This window comes from Tasmannia lanceolata, unplaced genomic scaffold (genome assembly GCF_043159265.1).
Source record: "Tasmannia lanceolata isolate RefF3 unplaced genomic scaffold, GAP_Taslan_0.1 ptg000018l, whole genome shotgun sequence".
NCBI classification, from domain to species: Eukaryota; Viridiplantae; Streptophyta; class Magnoliopsida; order Canellales; family Winteraceae; genus Tasmannia; species Tasmannia lanceolata.
The window spans coordinates 17,551,199-17,575,762 of NW_027518695.1; the positions used below are offsets into that span (position 1 = coordinate 17,551,199).

General features: G+C 37.6%; 2 protein-coding genes across 10 annotated transcripts; one reads left to right on the top strand and one right to left on the bottom strand.

Annotated features, from left to right (window-relative positions):
• Positions 1 to 747: 747 nt before the first annotated feature.
• LOC143850747 (uncharacterized) lies at positions 748 to 3,140 on the bottom strand. The gene has a single exon (XM_077359994.1). The coding sequence runs from the start codon at positions 2,738 to 2,740 to the stop codon at positions 1,007 to 1,009; it is 1,734 nt and encodes a 577-aa protein (XP_077216109.1). The 5' UTR covers positions 2,741 to 3,140; the 3' UTR covers positions 748 to 1,006.
• Positions 3,141 to 10,950: 7,810 nt separating this feature from the next.
• On the top strand, positions 10,951 to 22,640 carry LOC143849549 (uncharacterized). Of its 9 annotated transcripts, XR_013235703.1 has the most exons (7): positions 10,953 to 11,167; positions 15,752 to 15,864; positions 15,993 to 16,043; positions 19,964 to 20,076; positions 20,205 to 20,255; positions 20,852 to 20,966; positions 21,049 to 21,495. XR_013235703.1 is itself a non-coding variant. In XM_077358607.1 (4 exons), exons 1-4 carry the CDS (start codon positions 11,090 to 11,092, stop codon positions 16,916 to 16,918), a joined length of 312 nt encoding a protein of 103 aa, XP_077214722.1. In that variant the 5' UTR covers positions 10,955 to 11,089; the 3' UTR covers positions 16,919 to 18,026. The 9 variants fall into 9 exon arrangements, 1 of the variants encoding a protein (XP_077214722.1); XR_013235702.1 differs by having other exon boundaries at positions 10,952 to 11,167; positions 19,964 to 20,255; XR_013235704.1 differs by lacking the exons at positions 20,852 to 20,966; positions 21,049 to 21,495 and adding an exon at positions 21,970 to 22,640 and having other exon boundaries at positions 10,955 to 11,167.
• Positions 22,641 to 24,564: the final 1,924 nt, after the last annotated feature.

A 24,564-nucleotide genomic window follows, 5' to 3' on the forward strand; every position in this document is an offset into this window, starting at 1 on the left:
AATGGAATACAATGTACTTATGGGAACTGACTGTTTAATTAAGATCATGGGTCTTTTTCAGGACATAACATCCATTCATTCCTGAAGCAAAACCATTCACAAGAAATGAATCCTAAGCATCTTTGTACAGTAAAACTCTCACCGTGCAGCTGCATTTCCAACCTATCTATCTATTAGTATTCCCTCTATTCTTAAAAGAAATATCACAAAGGTGACTGAATTTCCAACCTATCTATCAATGGACTGGATTTACAGTAAGTCACAAAGGTGACTGAATTCACTGTATCATGAGGCTGAAATGAGAATTAGGGTTGCATCTTGGGTCAATTTTTGGAAATTCTTGTTGAGCTTTTGCATAAAATCTGGTTGGATTGGCTTTAATTCCTACTCATTTTTGGCAAAAGCTCAACCCGACCTGACCCAAGTTGCACCCCCTAATGAGAATGCACTCACATGGATTTAATAGAAAAACAACCAAGTGATTTGGGCCAGCACACCTGATTACTTAAGGCAGCAATAACTTGTGAGGATTCCTGGAACCCTGCCTAATGAGCTCAACTAGAACAAGTCACTCAAAGTATTATGGCTGGAACTGCCATCAATGACCTTTGTCCTAACAATTTAATAGTGAATCTAGAATGAAACAAGATATACCACATACACTTGAGCATATAAATTCTCTCCCAGTAAAAGAGGGTAGTGTAAGCTGAGTTCATGTAAATCTCTTTTTGAGTAGATGAACATACATTTCATGAAAAAAAGAATTCAGTTGTAGTATCATAGTTTCAAACAATAGACATGTCATGATTGTCTCAGTGTAAATTTATTCTCAGACTTAAAATCGAAAAGAACTCGAATGTGAAAAAAAATGCTACTTAGAGTATTAAGCAGCGAATGGAACTGTTACCTCTTCGGCAATGTGAACCCGTAAAGAATTAATGAAAAAAAAATCCATCAACTGTTTCTACACTCTTGCATCTTAACGAAACCATGGCTAGCCGGCGTCTCAATTGGAGATCAGACCCGTGAGTGGCTCGTGCTTGTGGTTGCTTCCAACCCACCAAGAATTAAAGCCATGTCCATTGTCCTTATCTTCGTTGACAGGAGTGGGGAGATTAAGATCAAGTAAATCTTGAATCTCAGGCAGCTGTTGCTGAATTACAATGGCATCTGAATTTCCAATCAAATGTGACCTCTTGTGGCCTCCTAGAGCTTGGCCGGATGAGAAAACCCTGAGACAGATTGGGCATTCGTGACCTTTGATCTTCTTTTGTCCATTACTAGTTTCTCCCCCTCCTCCCTTGTCAATCAGATTCTCAATTCTGGATGGCTTGAGTTTGTCAACTGCTGTTGAGAGAGGGGAAACATTGGTTTCAATGCTGTTTTTGCTGCCCTCCATCCTCGGCGCAGAGCATCCTTTGATCTTCATGTGGCTTGCCCTGTGACCCCCAAGAGCCTGGTAAGAGTGGAAAATTTTGTTGCACGTCGTGCACTTATATCTGCTTGTCTTGTACTGATCCTTACCCAATTCACTTCCATCATACATGATTTTCTTATTGGAATCCCTCCCTAATTCAGTATCATAAGCATCATATTTAGCTCTCTTGCTTGAATTCCACTTCCCCAATTCTGAATCAAACCAATTGGACCTAATTTCCTTGGTTGAAACCTTGCCCAATTCAGTGTCAGAACAATTCAATTGAGCCTTCTTACTAGAATTCCTCCCCAATTCAATATCAGACCAATCAGTTCTTCTTTTCTTACAGAAATTCTTCCCCATTTCTTCATCTGAAACTTCAAGTCCAGTCTCTCCACCCGCGAATTCCGAATCAGAGAAATCCAGCTTACTCTTCTTAAACTCATCACCCCTCTCAAACCAATCAATATAAACATCTGATTCAACCTTCTTGACCATATCCCTCAAAACCCTAGATTCAGAAACATCAAATTCAGATCCCTTCCTTCCAAAACAATATTTCTGTTTCTGCTTCTCTCTTTGAAATTTCACCTCCTCCATCTCGTCGCCACCACAATCAAAATCCCCATCTCCTTTCTCAGTAATTCCCTTAACTAGTCCCAATGACCTAACCCCCAAAACCACAGAATTATTATCAGAAGACTCCGCAACTGAATTTACTCCACCCCAATTAGACCCCACATCCCTAGAAAGCATCATCAAACAAATGGCTACATCTTCCAATTCCTGTTCAATCTCACAAAAAGAAGAACAAGCATTGGTAACAGACAAAGAAGAAGTCTCAACATACCTATTTCTTCTCAATCTCCTCCTCCTCGGCGCCGTGCATTCGTTGTCAGATTGGCTATCCAAAACCATCCTTTTGTTCTCTCCACTCCAAGAATTTTCTTCTAAGCTGTGAGGCAATCTTTCTGTATGACATCTCATATGACCAAAGAGAGCTTTCAATGACTGAAATCCCTTCCCACATTCCTTACAGACCTTCCTTTCTCGCAAATTCTTGTTGTTCAAATCCGAAAGCCTCCATGTTTTTTTGGGGTTTTCTCTAAGGCCATAACCAACCTTACCATTAGCTTCAAGACCCATGTAGTGATTTCCGCTACTCCCACCATTAACAGAATTCTTTCTTTTTTGCAACTTCTCATTTGTTTTGGCAGAATTAAGGGTCAAATGTGACCTCACGTGACCACCCAAAGATCTGCCACATTGGAACTTTTTGTTGCAGAACTTGCAGAAATACTTAAATTCTTGATCTTCTCCCATAAATGGAAATTCAAATGTAAAAGAAATAAAGGAACCCACAAAAAACCCAGATGAAAAACCAATTAAAAAGATCTAATCAAACAAAAAGACATACAAGACTGATTCTGTTCTTGATCATAGATGGTAATCAAATGTTAAAGAAAAAAAGGAACCCAGAAAAACCCCAGATGAAAAACCAATTAAAAAGCACAGATCAGACAAAAAGGCTATTGTTCTTGATCTTCTACCATGAATTGAAATCCAAGTACCAAAGAAACAGAGGAACTAAGATACCTAGATCAGAAAACCAAGGAAGAACTCAAATCTATTGAGAAAAATCCAATCAGCTTATGGGTTTTCTTGCTGTCTTTAGGAAAGAAACCCATCTCATACTCTGTCTCTCTGTCTCTCCGTCTCTCTCTCTCTCTAATGTCTGAATAATAAAAACCCATGCAAGGAAGCAAAGATAAAAGGAGGAAAGGAAAGATAGGAGCACGTGTGCTCAACTGAGAATCCTACAAGACCAATTCCAACGGCCAAGATCTCTCCTCATCCCATACATTTTGGGCATCTCTAAGTAAAGGGTCTGAACTAACCGCCTCTAACTATTCCTTCCTTTGTCTTGCTGTTAGGAAGCCACAAAGGTGTAGAGTTCGACCCTCCTACCGGTATTCTTTTGGACTTTTCCCATTTTCTTTAAGGGCAATGATAAAGTCGCCTCCTTCTATTACCATATTCACCCCCTCTTTTTCAAAATGGACTCTACAGCCCACACCATAGGATGATCCAAACCGTCCATTTGATGGGCCACAATGTAAATAGGTTCTTCCCCAAAAATAATTTCCATAGGATGATCCTAGCTGTCCGATCTATAGAGTTTTGATTGTATGGATCTCTATAGATCGGAGGGCTAGGGTCATCCTATGGAAATGAATTTTGGGGCACAACCTATTTACATTGTGGCCCATCAAATGGATGGTTTGAATCATCCTATGGTTTGGGTTGTACTGTCCAATTTGAAAAATAGGGGATGAATATGGTAATAGAAGGGGGCGAATTTATCATTGCCCTTCTTTAATTTTACTCATATAATACTCGAAAAAAAATTCCTTACACCCACAATTAAAAATAAAAATCAGCACCTTGGATTACTTTGTATGCATTCACTAAAACCCATGTCATGCATTATTTTATTGATTTTAAAAAATATCTTCTTCATTAGAGGGACCAAGTCAGGATTCAAGGACATAGCCCCAGCTACTGTTGTGGCCTAGACCGAGAACACCAAGACTGTGTCTTGCTCAGGATTTTAGGATTTTGGGTTTTCTTTTTATAGTTTAATCCAAAGAGATTTGGATAGTAGTTTACAACTGGCAATGGTGCCAGCCTTGTTCCAGCTCGAGTTGGCTCATCACACTAACTATTCTGCCAGTGTGTTAGTGTTTATTAGGTAATATTAATCACATTTGGGTTGCAATTAGTCGCCAATAACCACCCATTGCCCGCAATTTTCTTGGAGTGTGCAGCTGTAAGTTGTTTTGAGTTGGAGATTCTTCATGTGTGTGTAACTGTGTATCATTTGAGTGCGAGCTTATAGCAATAAGGAATTATATTTATATTTAAATGTACGTATGTATATGTGTATGTATATATATATATATATATGTACGCACGATTCATATTAACTGAATCAAGCGAAAAATCCACCGAATCCAATGGTTATCTTTGATTCGTGTTGAGATTTGCTTATGGTAAAAATAGAAAAGGGTATACTTGAGAAAAAAAAATTAATAGATTTCACCCTTAAGGAGAAACCATGGCCAACTATGATTTACTTAAAAATAATAATTAAAATAAAAGTACTTGCAAAATTTTGAACATGACTAAATCAAGTGCAGCTTATTCAAGACCCATTTTCAAAGCAAATTAATTGGGGCAATTTTATTTTTTATTTTTTATTTTTTACTTTTGGAAATAAATTCTCATACTAAATGTTAATTTTGTTCTGAAAATTTTGAATATATATAATAAACAAAATTAGCAAATGAATTTTCTGATTTCAATGGTGAAACACACTCATAATTATAAATTAAACCATGTAAGTATAAAATTAATTCTAGCTTAACTAGGAGCCAAGTGGCGCATCGAGCAAGTGGCACTTTGGTGGTGAAGAAATTTCGGTAGAACAATGGCGCTATTCGGGCGAAGGAGCTTCGGGTTTGTCGGGATTTCGGCAGCACAACAACGCTATTCGGAGAAAGGGGCTTCAGGTTTGTCTGAATTTCGGCATAACAACGACGCTAGTTGAAGGATGTCGCTTCGAGTCTTCGAAAATTCGGTAGAGGGCCAAAGCCCAGTGTGAGCTATCTAAGAATTTTTCTACTTTCTCTCTTTTAAAGCAAAGAAACTAAAACTTTTTGGACAGTAACTTTTTTCAGAAAGGGTTTGAAAAGCAGAAAACTAGAATTTCTATGAGTGAAAACCTAATTTAGAACTATAAAAACTAGAAAAGTCTCTAATGTAAATTCTCTCTGAATTCAACAACTTCTGAATTCTTCTTTACTTCTACCCCCCCCCCCCCCCCCCCCATATATAGGAAGTCGGGCAAAATTTTCACACTTTGCGAAATTGGACTTGACACTTGGGTGTCAATGTCAGGTCGGCAAGATTTCAAAAAATGTGATTTTTTGTCTTTTGTGGGGGATTTTGGGGGAGTTTCGGCAGGCCATAACTCATCCGTTTGGACTCATAATTGCGCGATCAGATTTGTTGGATTCCTTGTTCCGAGGAGATTCCAACGAGTCTAATATCGCTAGCTTTCAGAACGTAAAGTGTTTTGTGGATAAAAACGTATGTTTTTTACTCAAAGTTAAATTCTTGGTTGAAATGTCGTGTGGGAACGGGCTTTTGGCTGTGCTGTAAAAGGCGGGTGTCATGTAAAGACGGGCTTTTTATTGTACCTCTGGGATAAAATCGTTTTCGAGAAGTATTTTCCTGTTTCAATAACCTAGAGAGAGAACCCTCAAAGAGAAATTGAGAATGTTGTTTAGATAATTTCTTTCTCAAAATCCCAATCCTCCCCAGGTGATAGCATCGTCACTTGGTGTGAAGTTAGAAGAACTTCTATTTCTGCAGAAACCAAGTGAAAAGTTCAGTAAGGGCACCGTCGATAAGGCTTGCAGGATAAAAAAGAAAAGACAGAATAGAAAAAGCAAGGAAAAGAAAAAGAAAGAAATAAAACATATCACAGAAAAAGCAAAAAAAGCCAGAAAAGTAAGGTGTCAATGAGTATTAGCCTTGTCGAGTCCGGCAAAGTCGATGTCAAAATTTTTTTCATTCCTCTCAACCTTTCCAACACCATAGAGAAGATCCCCACCCACAACCATTCGTCCATCAATGCCATAATCATTCCTAAAAAATATATCAAAGAAGCTTTCCTATCTGTCATGATTTATGTCTCCTAATTTACAATCTTCAATTTCTATATAATGTAGGTGCCGTATGACTTTTGAGTAGGGAATAATCACAATTAGTGCAATTAGAGCATTAGAAGATGAGTTTCCTCGAATTAACTCATTTGAGGCCTTTTCTCGAATTAACTCACGTTTTCCCTCTTCCCCTATCATTTTCTTCTCTAATTTCTATTTCGATTGAATGGTGTTCTATCAATTGGAGGAAGGAATAGAGGGTGGGGATTTCATAATCAAAGGTGAAAAGTCCCAAAGAAGGGATTGAGATTGGCATTCTCCACATTTCTCTTTTCGTTTAGAGAAAAGTACATAATGCAGGCCGATGTTTAGTGAGATTACGGATTGCGGGCACCTTTTAAAACAAGAACAAAAAAGGCCTAAACTTCAAAATCGGGTGGTCAAAAGACCTTGATACCCTTCTGACATCGACAGAGTTCTCCTTTTTCATTACTGCCTCTTAAATTAGCCCGATTCACGAGGTTTCTTTTGGTTCATTTAAATGTGAATTTGAACCGAGAGAACCTTGGGTTCGTTTTTATCTTGGCCGTCGGAAATAAATAGAGACGGATGGATCTTGACATGTGTTGGAAAACTTTTTGGAACCCCGACGTTATTGTACTTTTTAGAAAACTGACGTTATCTTTTCTCACTTATCTTTTGGCTTAGAACGGTAACGTTATTGAATACATCTCTTTTGGCTTAGAATCTTTTGAAATAATGAGTACGCTGGCGGAAATAATAAGGTATGCCGGCAGAAATAATGGGTACGCCGGCAGAAATAATAGTTACAGAGAGGGAAATAATGGGTACGCCGACGAAAATAATGGGGCGGAAATAATGGGTATGCCGATGGAAATAATGGTTACAGTGAGGGAAATAATGGGTACGCTAGCGGAAATAATGGGTACGTCGATGGAAATAATGGTTACAGAGAGGGGAATAAAGGGTACGCTTGCGGAAATAATGGGTATGCCCATGGAAATAATGGTTACAGAGAGGGGAATAATGCACCGGTGGAAATAATGGGTACACCGATGGAAATAATGGTACAGAGAGGGGAATAATGGGTACGCCGGCGGGTATGCCGGCGGAAATAATAGGTACGCCGATGGAAATAATGGTTACAGAGAGGGGAATAGGAATAATGGGTACCCCGGCGGAAATAATGTGATGGGTACACAGAGAGAGGGGAATAATGGGTACGCCGACGGAAATAATGGGTACGCCGACGGAATTAATGGGTACGCCGATGGAAATAATGGTTACAGAGAGGGAAATAATGGGTACAGAGAGGGGTATTATTAGAAGACGCCACCATTTCATATTTATGTCCACGTGTTGTGGATCCGACCGTCTATTCATATTGGCGACGACCAAGATTTAAAGGAACCCAAGGATTCTGGGTTCACAGAAAGATTTCAATCCAAACCAAACCGATTATGTATAAAGCCGCTAGCATTCCAAAAAACTTTTCAACACGTGTTAGTTATCCATCCGTCTCTAGGTATTTCCGACGGCCAAGATAGAAACAAACCAAGGTTCTGTCGGTTCAAATACCAGACGAACCAAAAGAACCGTGTGAAACACGCCAGTAATAAGAAAGGAGGCTGAATGACGTTTATGTTGTTGTCAGAAAGGGTATCACCGTATCAGGGTCTTTTTCCAACCCGATTTTGAAGTTTAGCCCTTTGTTTGTTCTTGTTTTAAAAGGTGCCCGCAATCCGTAATTTCACTAAACATTGGCCTGCATTCCGCACTTTTCTCTTTGGTTTATCTCCTTCCCTTGTGTCAGTATTTCTTGTTAAAAAGGTGAAGGTGAGGTGTTTAAAACCTTGCATTGCATGTGACTATGTGAGTGTGATCAAGACTGTTGATATGTAGGCCACCACTTGCAGACAAACATGTTCTCAAGATCAATGGCTATAAACTCACCATTAGCAAAATGATGAAAGATTCCCAAGTGATCAAGATTCTAGGTTATGTAATAATCACAATGGATCAATGGTTATAAATGTAGGACCCATGGGAAGGTATCTAAATGTTGATTGTAAGTAGGCCAAAAACAAGGTAGGCCCACTTATTCGATGATCCCAGCCATTCATCTGTTGATCTTTCCTATTTATGGGCCATCTCAACGGTGACAATACATTTATGTGCAATCGAGACCGTTGATCTTATATAACATAATGAGGCAACCCACATGATCTTCCTGGTCTCATTCAGAGAGACTGAGAGAGACTAGGGGTGTAAATGGATATTCAAAAATTCGATTACCGTCCGCAACCGAATCCGTTTAAAGCGAATATTATCCGAATCCGTTTATTAGATATCCGGCTCTTAGCGAATGCGGATCTGGTAAATGGTACATCCGATCCGTTTAACATCCGAATCTGAGAAGTACATCCGTTTATCCCGAATATCCGCATCCGCATCCGTATCCATATATCCGAATTCGTATTCGAATTCGATATTCGGATTTGTTTTATTATTTTAAATATAATTTTTAATATTTATTATTAATAATATAATCAAATAAGTGAAATAACAAATAAATCCTCAAATATAATTATATTTACATTTTTGCCATCGATATATATTTATATTTTAATATAAGTTCCTAGCTTGCAAAATAATTGGTAGTTAGTTTTTAAGAATCACGTAATATCTAAAGAGTCCAGTATTTTTAAAGGGAGCTGATAAATATGCCCCTTTTAATTATGTGGACACCCGATTTGATACCTTGTCCCTAGTTAAAGAACGTGGCCAGTTAGACGTAGTAAGTCTGTTTTGAAAATGACCAAAATACCCATAAAAGCATCTTAATCGCTAACTCTCCATTTGTCTCTCCCACACCTCTCGCCCGGATCAAGCAACCAAATCCAGCGCCCAATCTCTCTCTTTCAAGCAATTTTAATTTGGAAGGGAGCTGAATGCTGAGTTCTCCTCTCTTGTACAGGTAGACGTGCTAAGGGAAACAAACCTACAACAACGATCCTTTGTAGATACTTTTCAAAAAACCAAGAAAAAAAACCTAGAATGGAGAGATCTTCTAAGCTGGATTTGGGCGAGACGCCGCTGGTTTTGGGTGAGAGATGGACGTGTGGGAGAGAGAGGGTTTAAGGGTTTGGGGAGAGATGGGTCCATGTCATGGGTATTTTGGTGATTTCCAAAAGTACTTTTGTGGTATATTTGGCTACCTTATTTAGCCGGTTTGGTGGCGTGAAAACGGTGTCTGTAGAATTAGAAGGGGCGTATATATCAGCTCCCTTTTTAAAATAGTTGCTAAGAAATCCCAATAACAAACTAACGCTAATTTTCTCACTAAAATTTTTTAAAATGACAATTTTGCGGTCGAACCAATAACTCGTTTTTAACTCATCCTTCAAGACTTGTGACATCATTTAACTGCTAACTCTTTCGAGAAAAGTTCTAATGAGTAATGACAATCGAAAAATAGTATCTCTAAAAACTTTCAAGTATTTGACGTTATGGTGCCGTATAAGTTATAACTTTAGGCTCGGTTTTGATTGGAAGAAAAATAACTATGCACATATTTTTTTCTCCTTTAGGCCATGTTTTGGATTGTAAGAAAAACATTTCTGATGGAAAAGTGGGCAATTTTATAAATGTTTTTCCTTTCCAAAATTTTCACAAAATTACAAGTTTACAACAATCCAAACAGGGAGTTAACTTTAAATAGAAACCAGTTTCTTAGAAATAATTCTGATAGAAATAATGTTCTTAGAAATAAATCCAAAATAACTACAATAGATATAATTTTCATGGAAATTATTTTCTCTTCACGTTTTAGAGGGAAATTAAATGAATATGGTTACTTGGAGCCTTTCGGAGGGCTAATGATTTCTATCTAAAGTTAATTAGCTCGGCCCTGTTTGGATTGTTGTAATTTTGTGGAAAAGAGTGTCAAGGAAATATATTTGTAAAATGAGATTTTATATGGTGTAAGTCATTATAGTCCCGTATTTTTCAAAAAGTACTGTACGGACCACATCACAGGATGATCCAAACTGTCCATGTGATAGAACACAACATAAATAGATTGTTACCCAAAAATTATTTCCTTTGGATGATCCTCGCCCTCCAATCTATAGAGGTTTCCAACTTGGGATCATGCTTTGGAAATGATTTTTTGGGCAAAACATGTATACTTTGTGGCCCCTGCCCCTCACATGGTCGGTTTGGATGATCACAGGATGATCCAAACCGTCCATGTGATAGAACACAGCATAAATAGATTGTTACCCAAAACTTATTTCCATTGGATGATCCTTGCCCTCGAATCTATAGAGGTTTCCAACTTGGGATCATGCTTTGGAAATGATTTTTTGGGCAAAACATGTATACTTTGTGGCCCCTGCCCCTCACATGGTCGGTTTGGATGATCACAGGATGATCCAAACCGTCCATGTGATAGAACACAACAAAAATAGGTTGTTACCCAAAAATTATTTCCATTGGATGATCCTCGCCCTCCAATCTATAGAGGTTTCCAACTTGGGATCATGCTTTGGAAATGATTTTTTGGGCAAAACATGTATACTTTGTGGCCCCTGCCCCTCACATGGTCGCTTTGGAATTTTGGACCATCCTATAGTCTGGTCCGTACGGTAATTTTTGAAAAGTAAGGGACCATATAATTTCTTAAAACCCTACTGTTTGTTGTGGAGTGTGGACAGCCCCATTTACATAGTGTAAAATACAAAAGGGGAGTCATAGATACACACTGAATGGGGGGCTGCATGAAGTAAAAGTAGGAGGTAATGGGGTAAATATCACTACCTATATGATATACATATCCAAATGAAAAGAAACATGAAACCCTAATCGATTCATATTCTGGCTCTCCACACGAATCCTAATCAGCGGCGCCTCTCTCCGAATGCCCACACCAAACCGGCAAACCTTAATCGGTGGTCTTCCCCAACCCATATCACCGACGTTCCTCGCCTCTCGCTCGGTACTCACTCCCCCTTTCTCTCTCTGACATGTTTTTCTTCTTCTTCTTCCATTCTCTCTTTTTTTTTTTTTTTTCAGAATAGGGTGGGTTAGGGTTTTCATACAAAAAAGGAAAAGATTAGGGGTGTCAATGGACCGACAATCTGATGTATTCAAAGGATCTTAATGTTAATGGATGTATTAGAGAATAAAATCAGATTTGGGGTTTTGATTTAATCACTGTTTAACTTTTGATTCTACAGATTTGGATTTTAGGGTTATCGTTTTTTTATTTTACACATTTTACAGATTTGAGTTTTAGGGTTTTCGGTTTTGATTTTTAAAATATTTTGTGTTTTTGGCATTGATTTTATTGAGCTAAGGCTTTTATTAAGGCTTTGATGTTACTAATTTACAGATTATGGTTTTGATTTAGGGCTTTTTGAATTAGGGCTTTTTTATTTACCAAATTCGAATTCGGATATGAATTATTCAAATTCGGATATGAATTTTTCGAATTTGGACATTCAGATCTGAATTCGGTTACTAAATTCGGATTCGGATTTGAATTCGGACATTCGGTTATGAATTCGAATGTTCGACTTTACCGGATAGTCGGATACTAATAATATCCGAATTCGAATATTATCCTTCGGATTCGAATTCGGTAATAGAAATTAAGTATCCGCCGAATTCGAATCCGAATTCGGATAGTGGAAATTATAATCGAATTCGAATTCGATCCGTTTACACCCCTAAGAGATACCCTACTAACCTTTCGAAGAGGTCTTGCTGTCCATTTTCCACAAATTAGAAAACTTGCTGGAAAAGTAATCAGTTCTTATCTTTAGCTGTCCCGAAAACCTACTATTTTTTTTTTCCTTTTCCAGAAAATCGATGGTGATGCTGATAAACTCATATTGAAGCATTCTTTCAATGGTGATTGTGTCCATGTGGTTTTGCTCAGAAAGAAGAAGAAGAAGCTGAGAGTTCGAGTTCGCTCAATCTTTCCCTGGTTGTAAAACTCACTAGGACTTCCGGGATTTCTTTGGTATTCTATTGCGTTGCGTCTTCTACACATATCACCTTGGATAAAATGCAATTCCAGCGCGATCATACTGATGCACATATTCCTACTACGGTTCAATTCTTCACCTATTCCAGGGGAACCAAGGCTCTTCATTTATGAGCGTCAAGCATTAAGCCTAAGAGAACAAAATGATCAATAGTTTTGAATTACATAATCAACTAATTTTCAAGGGGTGAGATGGGCTGTTTGTGAGCGCTTTGTTTGGCCAGATTTTCTTGGTAACTTCCTGCCAATTTGATTCTCCAAGTTCTGAGGTCTCCTCTATGTTCGACTTGAATCAGGTGGACTTGATTGAGTTCTTCTGCCCACGATACATTTTTTTTTTGGAGACTCTGGGGCCTTATTTATGCTTGTTTGATTGTCCTCCTTTTCTGGAAAAGATGCAAATGAGGGCTTCAGGGTCAAAGTAGTCCTCTGATCTAGTATCTTCTTCAGTCTCTTCGTCTTCCGTCTTTCCATTTGAATCTTGTTAAACATTGTCTTGTATGGCTTCATAGTTTGAGTGCTTCAGATTTTCTTCATTTTCCATACCTTCCTTTGAATCTTGAATGTTTTCCTCTTCTTGAGTGTTTTCCTCTTCTTCATTTTGGAGGATCGACTAGGGATTGAATGTCTGGATGCTCAGGGGGGCTGGAGGGGTATGAATTTTGGACTTTGAGCTTTCAGCATCGTCTGTAGATTTCCTTGGGGAATTTTCCTTAGGTCCAGGGTAGGAGTATCTCTCAGTGGGCCATGGGTTGCTCTTTTGGAAGCTCTTTTTAAACGGGCCTCCATTATTTTTTGGGGGTTTTGCCTGAAGTTTTCAGCTGTAAAGGGGCAGATTTTGGTGGAATGATCAAAGGTATGGCAAGAGGGACAAGAATGGGGTTTCCAATCATATTCCACTTCCTTGTAAATGTTGCCTGAGGAAGTTCTGATCAAAACAGAGTCGGGGAGGTTGGCTCCAGCCTCAACTTCCACACAAATTCTGGCATAGAGTAATCTTGTGGCTTCAACAGTTTGGGAGTCTAAGTAGAGGGGTTTGCCCACTCCGCTTGTATTTACAAACTTAATAAAAAAACAAAAAAAGAAAAAGAAGAAAAAGACTAAACTTGATTTCAGCTATTCCTCCCCACCATCAATCTTCTTCCTTCATCTTCGAGGTACCATATTTTCGGGCCAACAGATTCCTACAAAAATAAAAATATATAATAAGAATAATAATAAAAAAAAAACAACTTACTCATATTCTTCAGAACCAAAACACCTATTCTGATTTGGTTTCGCTTGAAACCTCTCCAGAAAAGCATTCCGACACACGGAATAAAAATGTTTGTGGTGTTTATGCTATTCTTTTGAATGATCCAGAAGTCATTTATTTGAATGGAACCCTTTGCTAAAGCTCTCGTGCTCATCCTTTAAACAAATCAAACATTGATATTTGTTAATGTTTCCACCAAAGGTAGAAGCATAACTTCTACATTTAAAATAATTGGTGACGAACTTAATAAACAAGGAAAATTTTGAAGCCATCAGAATTTTGTGGGTTTTGGAAGACGGCTTTTGAAATTCACCTATTTTTTATTTGAATTTTTCTTTATGTAATTTTTTTTACAATCATCACAGTTGTATAAAGAAATGTGTGGCCGATCCCTACAAGTGGTTCTTAAAGTCATGATCCAATGAAAAGGAAGGATGTTTTCCTCTTGAAGATGGATAGATTTAGAGGGAGGCAAGTGTTTTTTTCCCCTTGTGTTAAACAACCAGTTACTCCAAAAGCTTAAGCTGTTGGAGAAAAGCGTTATTTATCTTTTATACTTTAACACTCCCCCGCACGTGTAGCCCACTTGGCAAACACGTGGCACATGTGGTCCCACTTTGGGCCGACCATCGCATGTGGATTTTTGCTATCCGAGAGGTTTGAACTCGAGACCTTTGGCTCTGATACCATGTTAAACAACCAGTTACTCCAAAAGCTTAAGCTGTTGGAGAAAGGCGTTATTTAAGAAATAAAAGAGAGTAATGGCCGGGCGGACAACTAGATTGGCCGGGCGGACGTCTAGATCTGCCGCCCGCCGGAGAAGGAAGCTTCTTGTGTTGTGCTCAGGCTAGGTCCAATCGACCTGCTTTGATACCATGTAAAACAACCAGTTACTCCAAAAGCTTAAGCTGTTGGAGAAAGGTGTTATTTATCTTTTATACTTTAACACCTTGATTGTTAAAACTCGATCAAATCAAGATGGATATATTTATGGTTCTGGAAGCTTCTTACTGTAATAGAACTGTAAATGAAGAACTATTTATCTTATACCTCTCTCGTCTTATGCATGTATGGTTAGATCTCTGACTCCATCTTGCGAAGTATCTTGGTTTTTTGTGGAAGTGATTATTTTTCGTTCCTTTTATGTGTCACCGAATTTTCTTTAGATTATCATGCAAACTTTGGTAATGGACAAAATTGTAATGGGACTTAAATTCAGCAGTCAGATCAATGGAGGTATATATGACATTCAAAATATATTTTTTAAAAAAACAAAAAAATGGGTTATTTTAATAAACAGATGAGATCATATGAAGATGGATATATGCAGCTTCAACAAGAAACATGAAAGCTCTAAATTGAATCCTACTGATTCCAAGTTACTGAGGTGCCCTTTTTCATTTCACTTCAAAAGCAAATAAAGCCTCCTTTTCATTACTAATGCAGCTCTTTAAGTTTGGGATTTTTAGCTCAGGCAACAATCAAATATAAAAGAATCCTCTAATTTTAGTCTTATGTATGCTTTATATCTACATGTTTTAATTTGTGGAGGTGTATAGGTATTGCAAATTAAATGTTTTTTTAGAGATTGAGATAAGATGATTGTTGGGATTGAAGATAAATTAGATGATTAGAAGTGTGTGAGATTGCATGTGATGGATACAGAAAAGATCACATCCCGCTTTGATTTAGGTCATACACGCTGCAATAATCATCGGTTTGTATCTTTTTTTATTGAATGCCATTATTGGTTTATAACTTCATCCAAGTAAGAATCACAAGATCTGAATTTATAACTTCATCAGGTCTATTATATTAAGGAGGAATCGTCAAAATACTATTCATGCTGACGTGTCGGCGTCCCCGTTCGTCTTAGCATATATTTTCTGTGTTTTTGCTTATTCAAAAAGACTAACTTCCCTTACGTGTCAGTCTCCCATTCGTCTTCACAGATAGAATAGAAGCCAAAAAAAATTACTCGCTATTTTCTCCCGATATTTTCTCGCTGTCTTTGTGAGATTTTCCCCCGATATTTTCTCACTTTCTCTTTCTCTCTCTCTCTCTCTCTCTCTCGATTTTAGTTCGTCTCCCCGCGAACCCTAAAAAAAGTCTAAAAAGGAACGTCATTAGCTTCACTAAATATGGAATTCCAAAAGCCGTCTATTCCTAATATCGTTGTTTCTTTATCTTCCTCCAAAAAGCAATATACAGTCAGGTATTAGTCATTTCCATTTCTACAAATGAATGTTTTTTTAATGTTTCTCTTATTTGTTTAGAAATCAAATAAATAGGGTTTGAGGCTGAGATTTGACGATGGTGTTGGATTCGGTACGGATTTTACACTGTTTGGAGGTTCGGATTTTCCGCCCATGTTGGAGATTGATCAAAGGTTCTTTCCCCCTTCTTCTTCCCCTTTCTTCTTCTGTTTTCTTTGCCTTCTCCTAGGGTTTCTTCTTTAAACCCTAAGATATTTATCTTAATTTGTTTGATATTTCTGTGTTCGTACGGGTTTTGAAGTCTCTCCTCTTGCCCTGCTCTGCTCAAGGAGGAACGAGACAGCAATCAAAGGTACTTTCCCCTTGTCCTTCTTCCCCCTTCATCTATTTTGTTTATCTTCTCCTAGGGTTTCTTCTTTAAACCCTATGATATATCTATCTTAATTTGTTTGATCTTTGTGTATTCATATTCTTTTTTGAAGTTTATTTGGGGTTGAAGTTTATTTGGTTATTTCTGTGATTTGCTATTGATTGATTTACATTGGCTTGCATATCATTGAACTCCTTGCTTTTTAAATTCGATGAGCTTCTTGCCTTTTGAAATCAGCATTTAACTTGATAGTTCTCTAAGAGTGTATTTGGATGAACACCCCCACTGTTCATAACGGTATGTATGATGATTGCTCTCCGTTTTATCAATTTCATCTTCTTTTCTCGATTTCTTCTTCTTTATAAATGGAAAAATTTCCTCTACCTCTTGGGTTTGGTAACATGAAAACCTGTTTAACAAAAACAATTGATTATGCCAACATATTTGAGTAGTTCATGAAGAGGTAATGTTTCATGATTTTATTCCGACTGATACAATTCATCTTAGTTTCTTGAATAATCCATGGTCATGACAACAATTAGCAAAAAAAGATTGACATGCTATTTTTAAAATGGGTACGTCAAAACTTTTTATGGAAATTCTGGATTATTTGGTTTGCCATGCTATTTTTTCCATTTTCTTGATCTTGATTGGCTTGACATGATGAATTTCTTGAATTTTCAGAAGAAGGTAACGTCTTTTTGTTGGGTTTCATTGATTACCCCTGTTTCCAGTTTTGAGTTTTTTTGTTTTTGGTTCTCTTTGATTGTAGATGGTTCTCTTTGATTGTAGATGGGTGTGGTTATTTGACGCTTGCACTGTTGGTTCTCTATAGGCGTGGAGATTGTGTGGAGTAGCTGAAAAATAAGGGGGAAAATGTATTTTGAGCAGAGTTTTTATATTCCCTCTTTTTTCAGCTACTTCCAGCCCTCGGCTGACTCATGACCTCTAATTTCTCTCCATCTCACACCCTTCCTATCCCTCTCCCACCGTGTCAATAATCTAATATTCCATGGAAAAAGCTTTCATGGCTGCCAGACAAACATGGATGCCAAACATGACCCATTCATGACCCGAACATGGATTCCATTAATTTCTTATGTTTTTTAATTTCTTATAGAGGTTTCCATAACTTGCAGTCTCTTTAGATCCGAGGGCTAGGATCATCCTTTGGAAATGATATTTTTGAGGTGCAACCCATTAACGTTGTGGGCCATCAAATGTATGGTTTGGTTCTACCTTGCTCACATATTAAAATAAATTAATTGTTGGGCCCACCAACTGTTCATGCATGTTGGAGAGAGAGAGAGACCAGATGGAGTACACGGTACAGCGTACACCATAGGATGGTCCAAACCGTCCATTTGATGGGCCACAACGTAAATAGATCGTGCCCTAAAAATCATTGCCATAGGATGATCTCAACCGTCCGTTCTATAGAAGTTTCTATATTGTGATTGTTTCTTCAGATCGGAGGGTTAGATGATAATGATTTTTTGGGCACAGTAGCTGAAAAGTCAATCCGTAGCTTGCACGTTCCACTCTATTCTCTAGTATCACTATGTACATGTATTACTGTAGTTATATAAAGGACATATAAGTATATTACCTTTATGTAGGTGTGTGGTTTCAATAAATATGGAAAGAACTCTTCGTTTCCTATGGTGTTGGACCATTTTCGCCTGGATGGTTTGGATCATCCTATGGTTGGGCCTACCTTGCTCAGATATTAAAATAAATTGATTGTTGGGCCCACCAATTGTTCATGCAAGTTGGAGAGAGAGACTGTTGTACCGGTAACAAGTAGATTGGAAACTTGCTTTATATAGGTTAGGTCTCACTTTTCCCATTAGTGGTATCAGTGCCCTAAAGATGCCATCCTATTAGGTGTCACTTGCTTTATAAGTTTCTATTTCTGCCTGAGAGAGAGAGAGAGAGAGAGAGAGAGAGAGAGAGAGAGAGAGAGAGAGAGAGAGAGAGAGAGGAGAGGGAGAGGGAGAGGTTCTCAATAAAAAAAAGTGCAATTTATGAGGGAGATAAGGGACATTGAGCGAGAGAACCCATCCAATAACCAATTAAAAATTTGGCATGCAAATCATTGCGCCAGAACCCTTTTATTTTAGTATAAATAGAATCTCATATCTTTCTTACTTGAATAGAAAAAAAGAAAAAGAAAAAGAAAAAAACTGCACTCGGTTCAAGCGATTCCTTCTCACCACCATCAATCTTCTTCCTCCTATTTAGACGTACCATACTTTCGGACGAACAAGTGATGACAAGTTTAGCAATAATAATTAGCACTTTATCTTCTTCTCTAAGTTCACGAAAATCTGATGGCTTCAAAATTTTCCTTGTTTATTAAGTCTGTTATTACATGTAGAAGTACATGTAGAAGTTATGCTTCAGTAGGTGGAAGCATTAGGAAATACCAATGTCTGATTTGTTTACATGATGTGCACAAGGATTTTGGCAAAGGCTTCTCTATAAAGAATGGACTTATCGATCATTCAAAAGCATTGCATAAAGCGTACAGAGATTTTGGTCCCACGTGTGGGAATGCATTTATGAAGAGGTTTCAAGCAGAACCAAAAGAGCATAGCTGTTTTGGTTCCGAGGAATATAAGTAAGTTGGTTTTTTTAATTTTTAATTTTTTTAGTTTTTAGTTTTCTTATTATATATATTATTTTTGTAGGAACTTGTTTGTCCGAAAGTATGGTACGTCTAAATAGGAGGAAGAAGTTCCTACAAAAATAATATATATAATAAGAAAACTAAAAACTAAAAAAATAAAAAATAAAAAAAACCAACTTACTTATTTTCCTCTATGCTGTTTTGGTTCCGCTTGAAACCTCTTCATAAATGCATTCCTACACGTGGTATAAAAATGTCTGTACGTTTTATGCAATGCTTTTGAGTTTTGAATGATCGATAAGTCCATTCTTTGTAGAGAAGCCTTTGCCAAAATCCTTGTGCACATCATCTAAACAAATCAGACATTGGTATTTCCTAATGCTTCCACCTACTGAAGCATAACTTCTACATGTACTTCTACATGTAATAACTGACTTAATAAACAAGGAAAATTTTGAAGCCATCAGATTTTCGTGGGCTTAGAGAAGAAGAAAAAAAGGTAAACTATTATGGCTAAACCTGTCCTCACTTGTTGGTCCGAAAGTATGGTACGTCTAAATAGGAGGAAGAAGATTGATGGTGGTGAGGAGGAATCGCTTGAACCGAGTGCAGTTTTTTTTTTCTTTTTCTTTTTTTCTATTAAGGTAAGAAAGATATGACATTCTATTTATAATAAAATAAAAGGGTTCTGGCGCCATGATTTGCATGCTAAATTTTTAATTAGTTATTGGATGAGTTCTCTCGCTCAATGTCCCTTATCTCCCTCATAAATCACACTTTTTTTTATTGACAACCTCTATCTCTCTCTCTCTCATGAATCACTCTCTCTCTCTCTCATAAATCACTCTCTCTCTCTCACAGGCAGAAATAGAAACTTATAAAGCAAGTGAGACCTAATAGGCTGGCATCTTACGTGTCAGTCTCCCATTCGTCTTCACAGATAGAATAGAAGCCAAAAAAAATTACTCGCTATTTTCTCCCGATATTTTCTCGCTGTCTTTGTGAGATTTTCCCCCGATATTTTCTCACTTTCTCTTTCTCTCTCTCTCTCTCTCTCTCTCTCTCGAGATTTTAGTTTGTCTCCCCTCGAACCCTAAAAAAAGTCTAAAAAGGAACGTCATTAGCTTCACTAAATATGGAATTCCAAAAGCCGTCTATTCCTAATATCGTTGTTTCTTTATCTTCCTCCAAAAAGCAATATACAGTCAGGTATTAGTCATTTCCATTTCTACAAATGAATGTTTTTTTAATGTTTCTCTTATTTGTTTAGAAATCAAATAAATAGGGTTTGAGGCTGAGATTTGACGATGGTGTTGGATTCGGTACGAATTTTACACTGTTTGGAGGTTCGGATTTTCCGCCCATGTCGGAGATTGATCAAAGGTTCTTTCCCCCTTCTTCTTCCCCTTTCTTCTTCTGTTTTCTTTGTCTTCTCCTAGGGTTTCTTCTTTAAACCCTAAGATATTTATCTTAATTTGTTTGATATTTCTGTGTTCGTACGGGTTTTGAAGTCTCTCCTCTTGCCCTGCTCTGCTCAAGGAGGAACGAGACAGCAATCAAAGGTACTTTCCCCTTGTCCTTCTTCCCCCTTCTTCATCTATTTTGTTTATCTTCTCCTAGGGTTTCTTCTTTAAACCCTATGATATATCTATCTTAATTTGTTTGATCTTTGTGTATTCGTATTCTTTTTTGAAGTTTATTTGGGGTTGAAGTTTATTTGGTTATTTCTGTGATTTGCTATTGATTGATTTACATTGGGTTGCATATCATTGAACTCCTTGCCTTTTAAATTCGATGAGCTTCTTGCCTTTTGAAATCAGCCTTTAACTTGATAGTTCTCTAAGAGTGTATTTGGATGAACACCCCCACTGTTCATAACAGTATGTATGATGATTGCTCTCCGTTTTATCAATTTCATCTTCTTTTCTTGATTTCTTCTTCTTTATAAATGGAAAAATTTCCTCTACCTCTTGGGTTTGGTAACATGAAAACCTGTTTAACAAAAAAAATTGATTATGCCGACATATTTGAGTTGTTCATGAAGAGGTAATGTTTCATGATTTTATTCCGACTGATACAATTCATCTTAGTTTCTTGAATAATCCATGGTCATGACAACAATTAGCAAAAAAAGATTGACAAGCTATTTTTTAAATAGGTACGTCAAAGCTTTTTATGGAAATTCTGGATTATTTGGTTTGACATGCTATTTTTCCCATTTTCTTGATCTTGATTGGCTTGACATGATGAATTTCTTGAATTTTCAGAAGAAGGTAACGTCTTTTTGTTGGGTTTCATTGATTACCCCTGTTTCCAGTTTTGATTTTTTTTGTTTTTGGTTCTCTTTGATTGTAGATGGGTGTGGTTATTTGACGCTTGCACTGTTGGTTCTCTATAGGCGTGGAGATTGTGTGGAGTAGCTGAAAAATAAGGGGGAAAATGTATTTTGAGCAGAGTTTTTATATTCCCTCTTTTTTCAGCTACTTCCAGCCCTCGGCTGACTCATGACCTCTAATTTCTCTCCATCTCACACCCTTCCTATCCCTCTCCCACCGTGTCAATAATCTAATATTCCATGTAAAAAGCTTTCATGGCTGCCAGACAAACATGGATGCCAAACATGACCCATTCATGACCCGAACATGGATTCCATTAATTTCTTATGTATATTAATGGATTATAATTAGAATGTTCTAAATAATCTTTCATTGTTTATTTCATGAATATGACTGTCATTGGCTGTTCTTGCACAGGATGCTTTTTAATCTGAATTTCATCAATCCGAGTTATGATTTTAATTAATTCAATTGCCTTCTGCATTGCTGACTTGGAACATAATGGGCAAATGCAATGTTAGTTGTGGTAGAGCTAAAACAGTTAGGTTTGCTTCCTTCTCAAGGATTTGATTAGTAATTTGTAGGATTTGAGAAGTACTATAGCTTCCTCAAAAAAAATTCGGCTCTAAAAAATTATATAGTTTATTCTTCTCACAAATATCCTTATGAGCATGCCATGTAAGTTATCACTAAGGTCCTTACTATTATTGGGTTTCCTTTTACTTGAAATCGGTATTTTGTTGGCTTATATTTATCAAAAACAAAATAAATGTCGATGCAACTTATTCCATTCTCTTTTTCTTTTTTTTTTATGCTTTGTATCTTATAATATGTTTTCTACTAATTGGAACTGAGAAGTAGAGGAATTTTGAGCTGCTTTTTTCCTCTTTTTTTCTATGGTTTGCATCTTATGATATGCTTCCTATGTATTACATAACAGGGAAGAAGTACGGGACTTCAAGGCTGTTTTTTAGCCTTGAAAAAGAAGTTAAAGAGATATTTTATGGAAGGAGATGCATTTCCAAGATATCTGAGATTATTTATCTGTAGGGGCGTTGCAAATGGATTGAATCGAGCATAAAATAGGAAGATAGACTCTCAAGATCAGGTAGTTTTGAGTGTTTGAGTTCATTCCTCATGATCCCTAGGTGCGGTCGACCGCACAATCTTATTCCTCATATATATCAAAAAGAGAGAAAACTTAATTCTAATCAGACTCAAACTGGAATTAAGAGTAATTCCAACCATACCCCCCAAAATCTCTATACATGAGGAGCACCATAGGAATTATCGTTGTCTCATGAATAAATCTCTTAAATGCAATTAATGAACATGGCATACTTGTATGCTCCATAGGTACCATACAAGTATGCCATCAATAAACAAATAACCTTAATATTTAAAATATTCACAATAATGCAATTATCTCTTAAAATGTTAAATATCAATGTGCTTTCCAATCAAACCGATAGCACAGACTAAATCCTAATGAGCACCCGATCAAGCATCCATCTCTGATCCCTCTTAGTGGGGCCTAAATAGGTGACACCTCCGGATTCCATTACTTGCAGTTTATGCCCAAAAATCATTTCCATGGGATCATCGCAACCCTCCAGTCTGTAGAGGTTTCCATAACTTGCAGTCTCTTTAGATCCGAGGGCTAGGATCATCCTTTGTAAATGATATTTTTGAGGTGCAACCCATTTACGTTGTGGGCCATCAAATGGATGGTTTGGGTCATGTACATAGTGGTAGTAGAGAATAGAGTGGAACGTGCAAGCTACGGATTGACTTTTCAGCTACTGTGCCCAAAAAATCATTATCATCTAACCCTCCGATCTGAAGAAACTTCTATAGAACAGACGTTGAGATCATCCTATGGCAATGATTTTTAGGGCACGATTTATTTACGTTGTGGCCCATCAAATGGACGGTTTGGATCATCCTATGGTGTAGGCTGTACTGTGTACTCCATCCGGTCTCTCTCTCTGTCCAACATGCATGAACAGTTGGAGGGCCCTACAATTAATTTATTTTAATATGTGAGCAAGGTAGACCGAAACCATCCATTTGATGGCCCACGACGTAAATGGGTTGTACCTCAAAAATATCATTTCCAAAGGATGATCTTAGCCCTCGGATCTAAAGAGACTGCAAGTTATGGAAACCTCTATAGATTGGTGTGGAGGGTTGCGATGATCCCATGGAAATGATTTTTGGGCACAAACTGTAAGTAATCGAATCCGGAGGTGTCACCTATTTAGGCCTCACTAAGAGGGATCAGAGATGGATGCTTGATCGGGTGCTCATTAGGATTTAGTCTGTGCTATCGGTTTGATTGGAAAGTACATTGATATTTAACATTTTAAGAGATAATTGCATTATTGTGAATATTTTAAATATTAAGGTTATTTGTTCATTGATGGCATACTTGTATGGTGCCTAGAGAGCATACAAGTATGCCATGTTCATTAATTGCATTTAAGAGATTTATTCATGAGACAACGATAATTCCTATGGTGCTCCTCATGTATAGAGATTTTGGGGGGTATGGTTGGAATTACTCTTAATTCCAGTTTGAGTCTGATTAGAATTAAGTTTTCTCTCTTTTTGATATATATATATGCGGTCGACCGCACCTAAGCTTAGGTGCGGTCGAGGGCCCAACCACATGGGTCCCACATTTTTTGTGCTGATCAAAACAGTTCATTTGCAAGGTCCCATCATAGACAGGGTGTGTACAAAAAATCAGGTCCATTGAATCATCCTAACCCCTCCAAAAGTGGAGGGGAAAAATGGGCAGATTTGTGGCAAGCGGTGTCTGTCCATTTTGCCCTCCACTTTTCCATCCAAACTCGGCATGGTTTCATTTCCCCACCGAAAAACATACGAAAACCGAAACCTACAACATTGCTTAAATCTCGCCTTCAAATCCTTTTGAATAGTGATGTGGGCCATCAAATGATCATGGATTGTTCGGCAGTCACAACTATGGGCTTTGGTAGGGTCCATCGCAGATGGTCTGTTGCATGTCAGATGACCCACCTCATGAATGAAGACAAAAGCTGCTGTAAATTGAGCCTGTGTAGCTGGCCTGACATGCAACATACCATCTGCGATGGACGCTAGCAAATCCCTTGATTCTGAATATTTTATTTATAGAATATCGGGTTATAGGCATTCTTGCACAAATTAATGAATGGAGTAGCAAGTTAAATGGCCTTTTTAATATATAAAATTTTGTTTCAATTGACGGGCTAACATATTGGTGAAACTGAAAAGGGTATCTTTATAATTTAGAATCTTTTGTTTTCCTCAATTGTTGGCTATAATCATTTTGAAAAGAGGGTGGCAAACGGAGGGGGACTGAGATAGTCACCACAAAGCCAAAGAAAGGTTGGAAATTCATCTAGTGGCTAGATGGCCACATCAAGGGCGATATTCAAAGATCTCCGAGGTGTGTCTATTGACTCTTGACCGAGCTAGCTGCCCATCATCATTATTGGCAACTCTCCAAATATGCTTGAATATGACT

What these genes read in the sequence shown, in the direction of transcription:
- LOC143850747 (XM_077359994.1), bottom strand. Translation starts at nt 2,740, where the DNA reads ATGGGAGAAGATCAAGAATTTAAGTATTTCTGCAAGTTCTGCAACAAA.
- LOC143849549 (XM_077358607.1), top strand. Translation starts at nt 11,090, where the DNA reads ATGCCCACACCAAACCGGCAAACCTTAATCGGTGGTCTTCCCCAACCC. An exon ending in CGTTCCTCGCCTCTCGCTCG is followed by an intron (nt 11,168 to 15,766) that starts GTACTCACTCCC and finishes TCAAATAAATAG; the next exon opens with GGTTTGAGGCTGAGATTTGA. An exon ending in ATGTTGGAGATTGATCAAAG is followed by an intron (nt 15,865 to 15,992) that starts GTTCTTTCCCCC and finishes CGGGTTTTGAAG; the next exon opens with TCTCTCCTCTTGCCCTGCTC.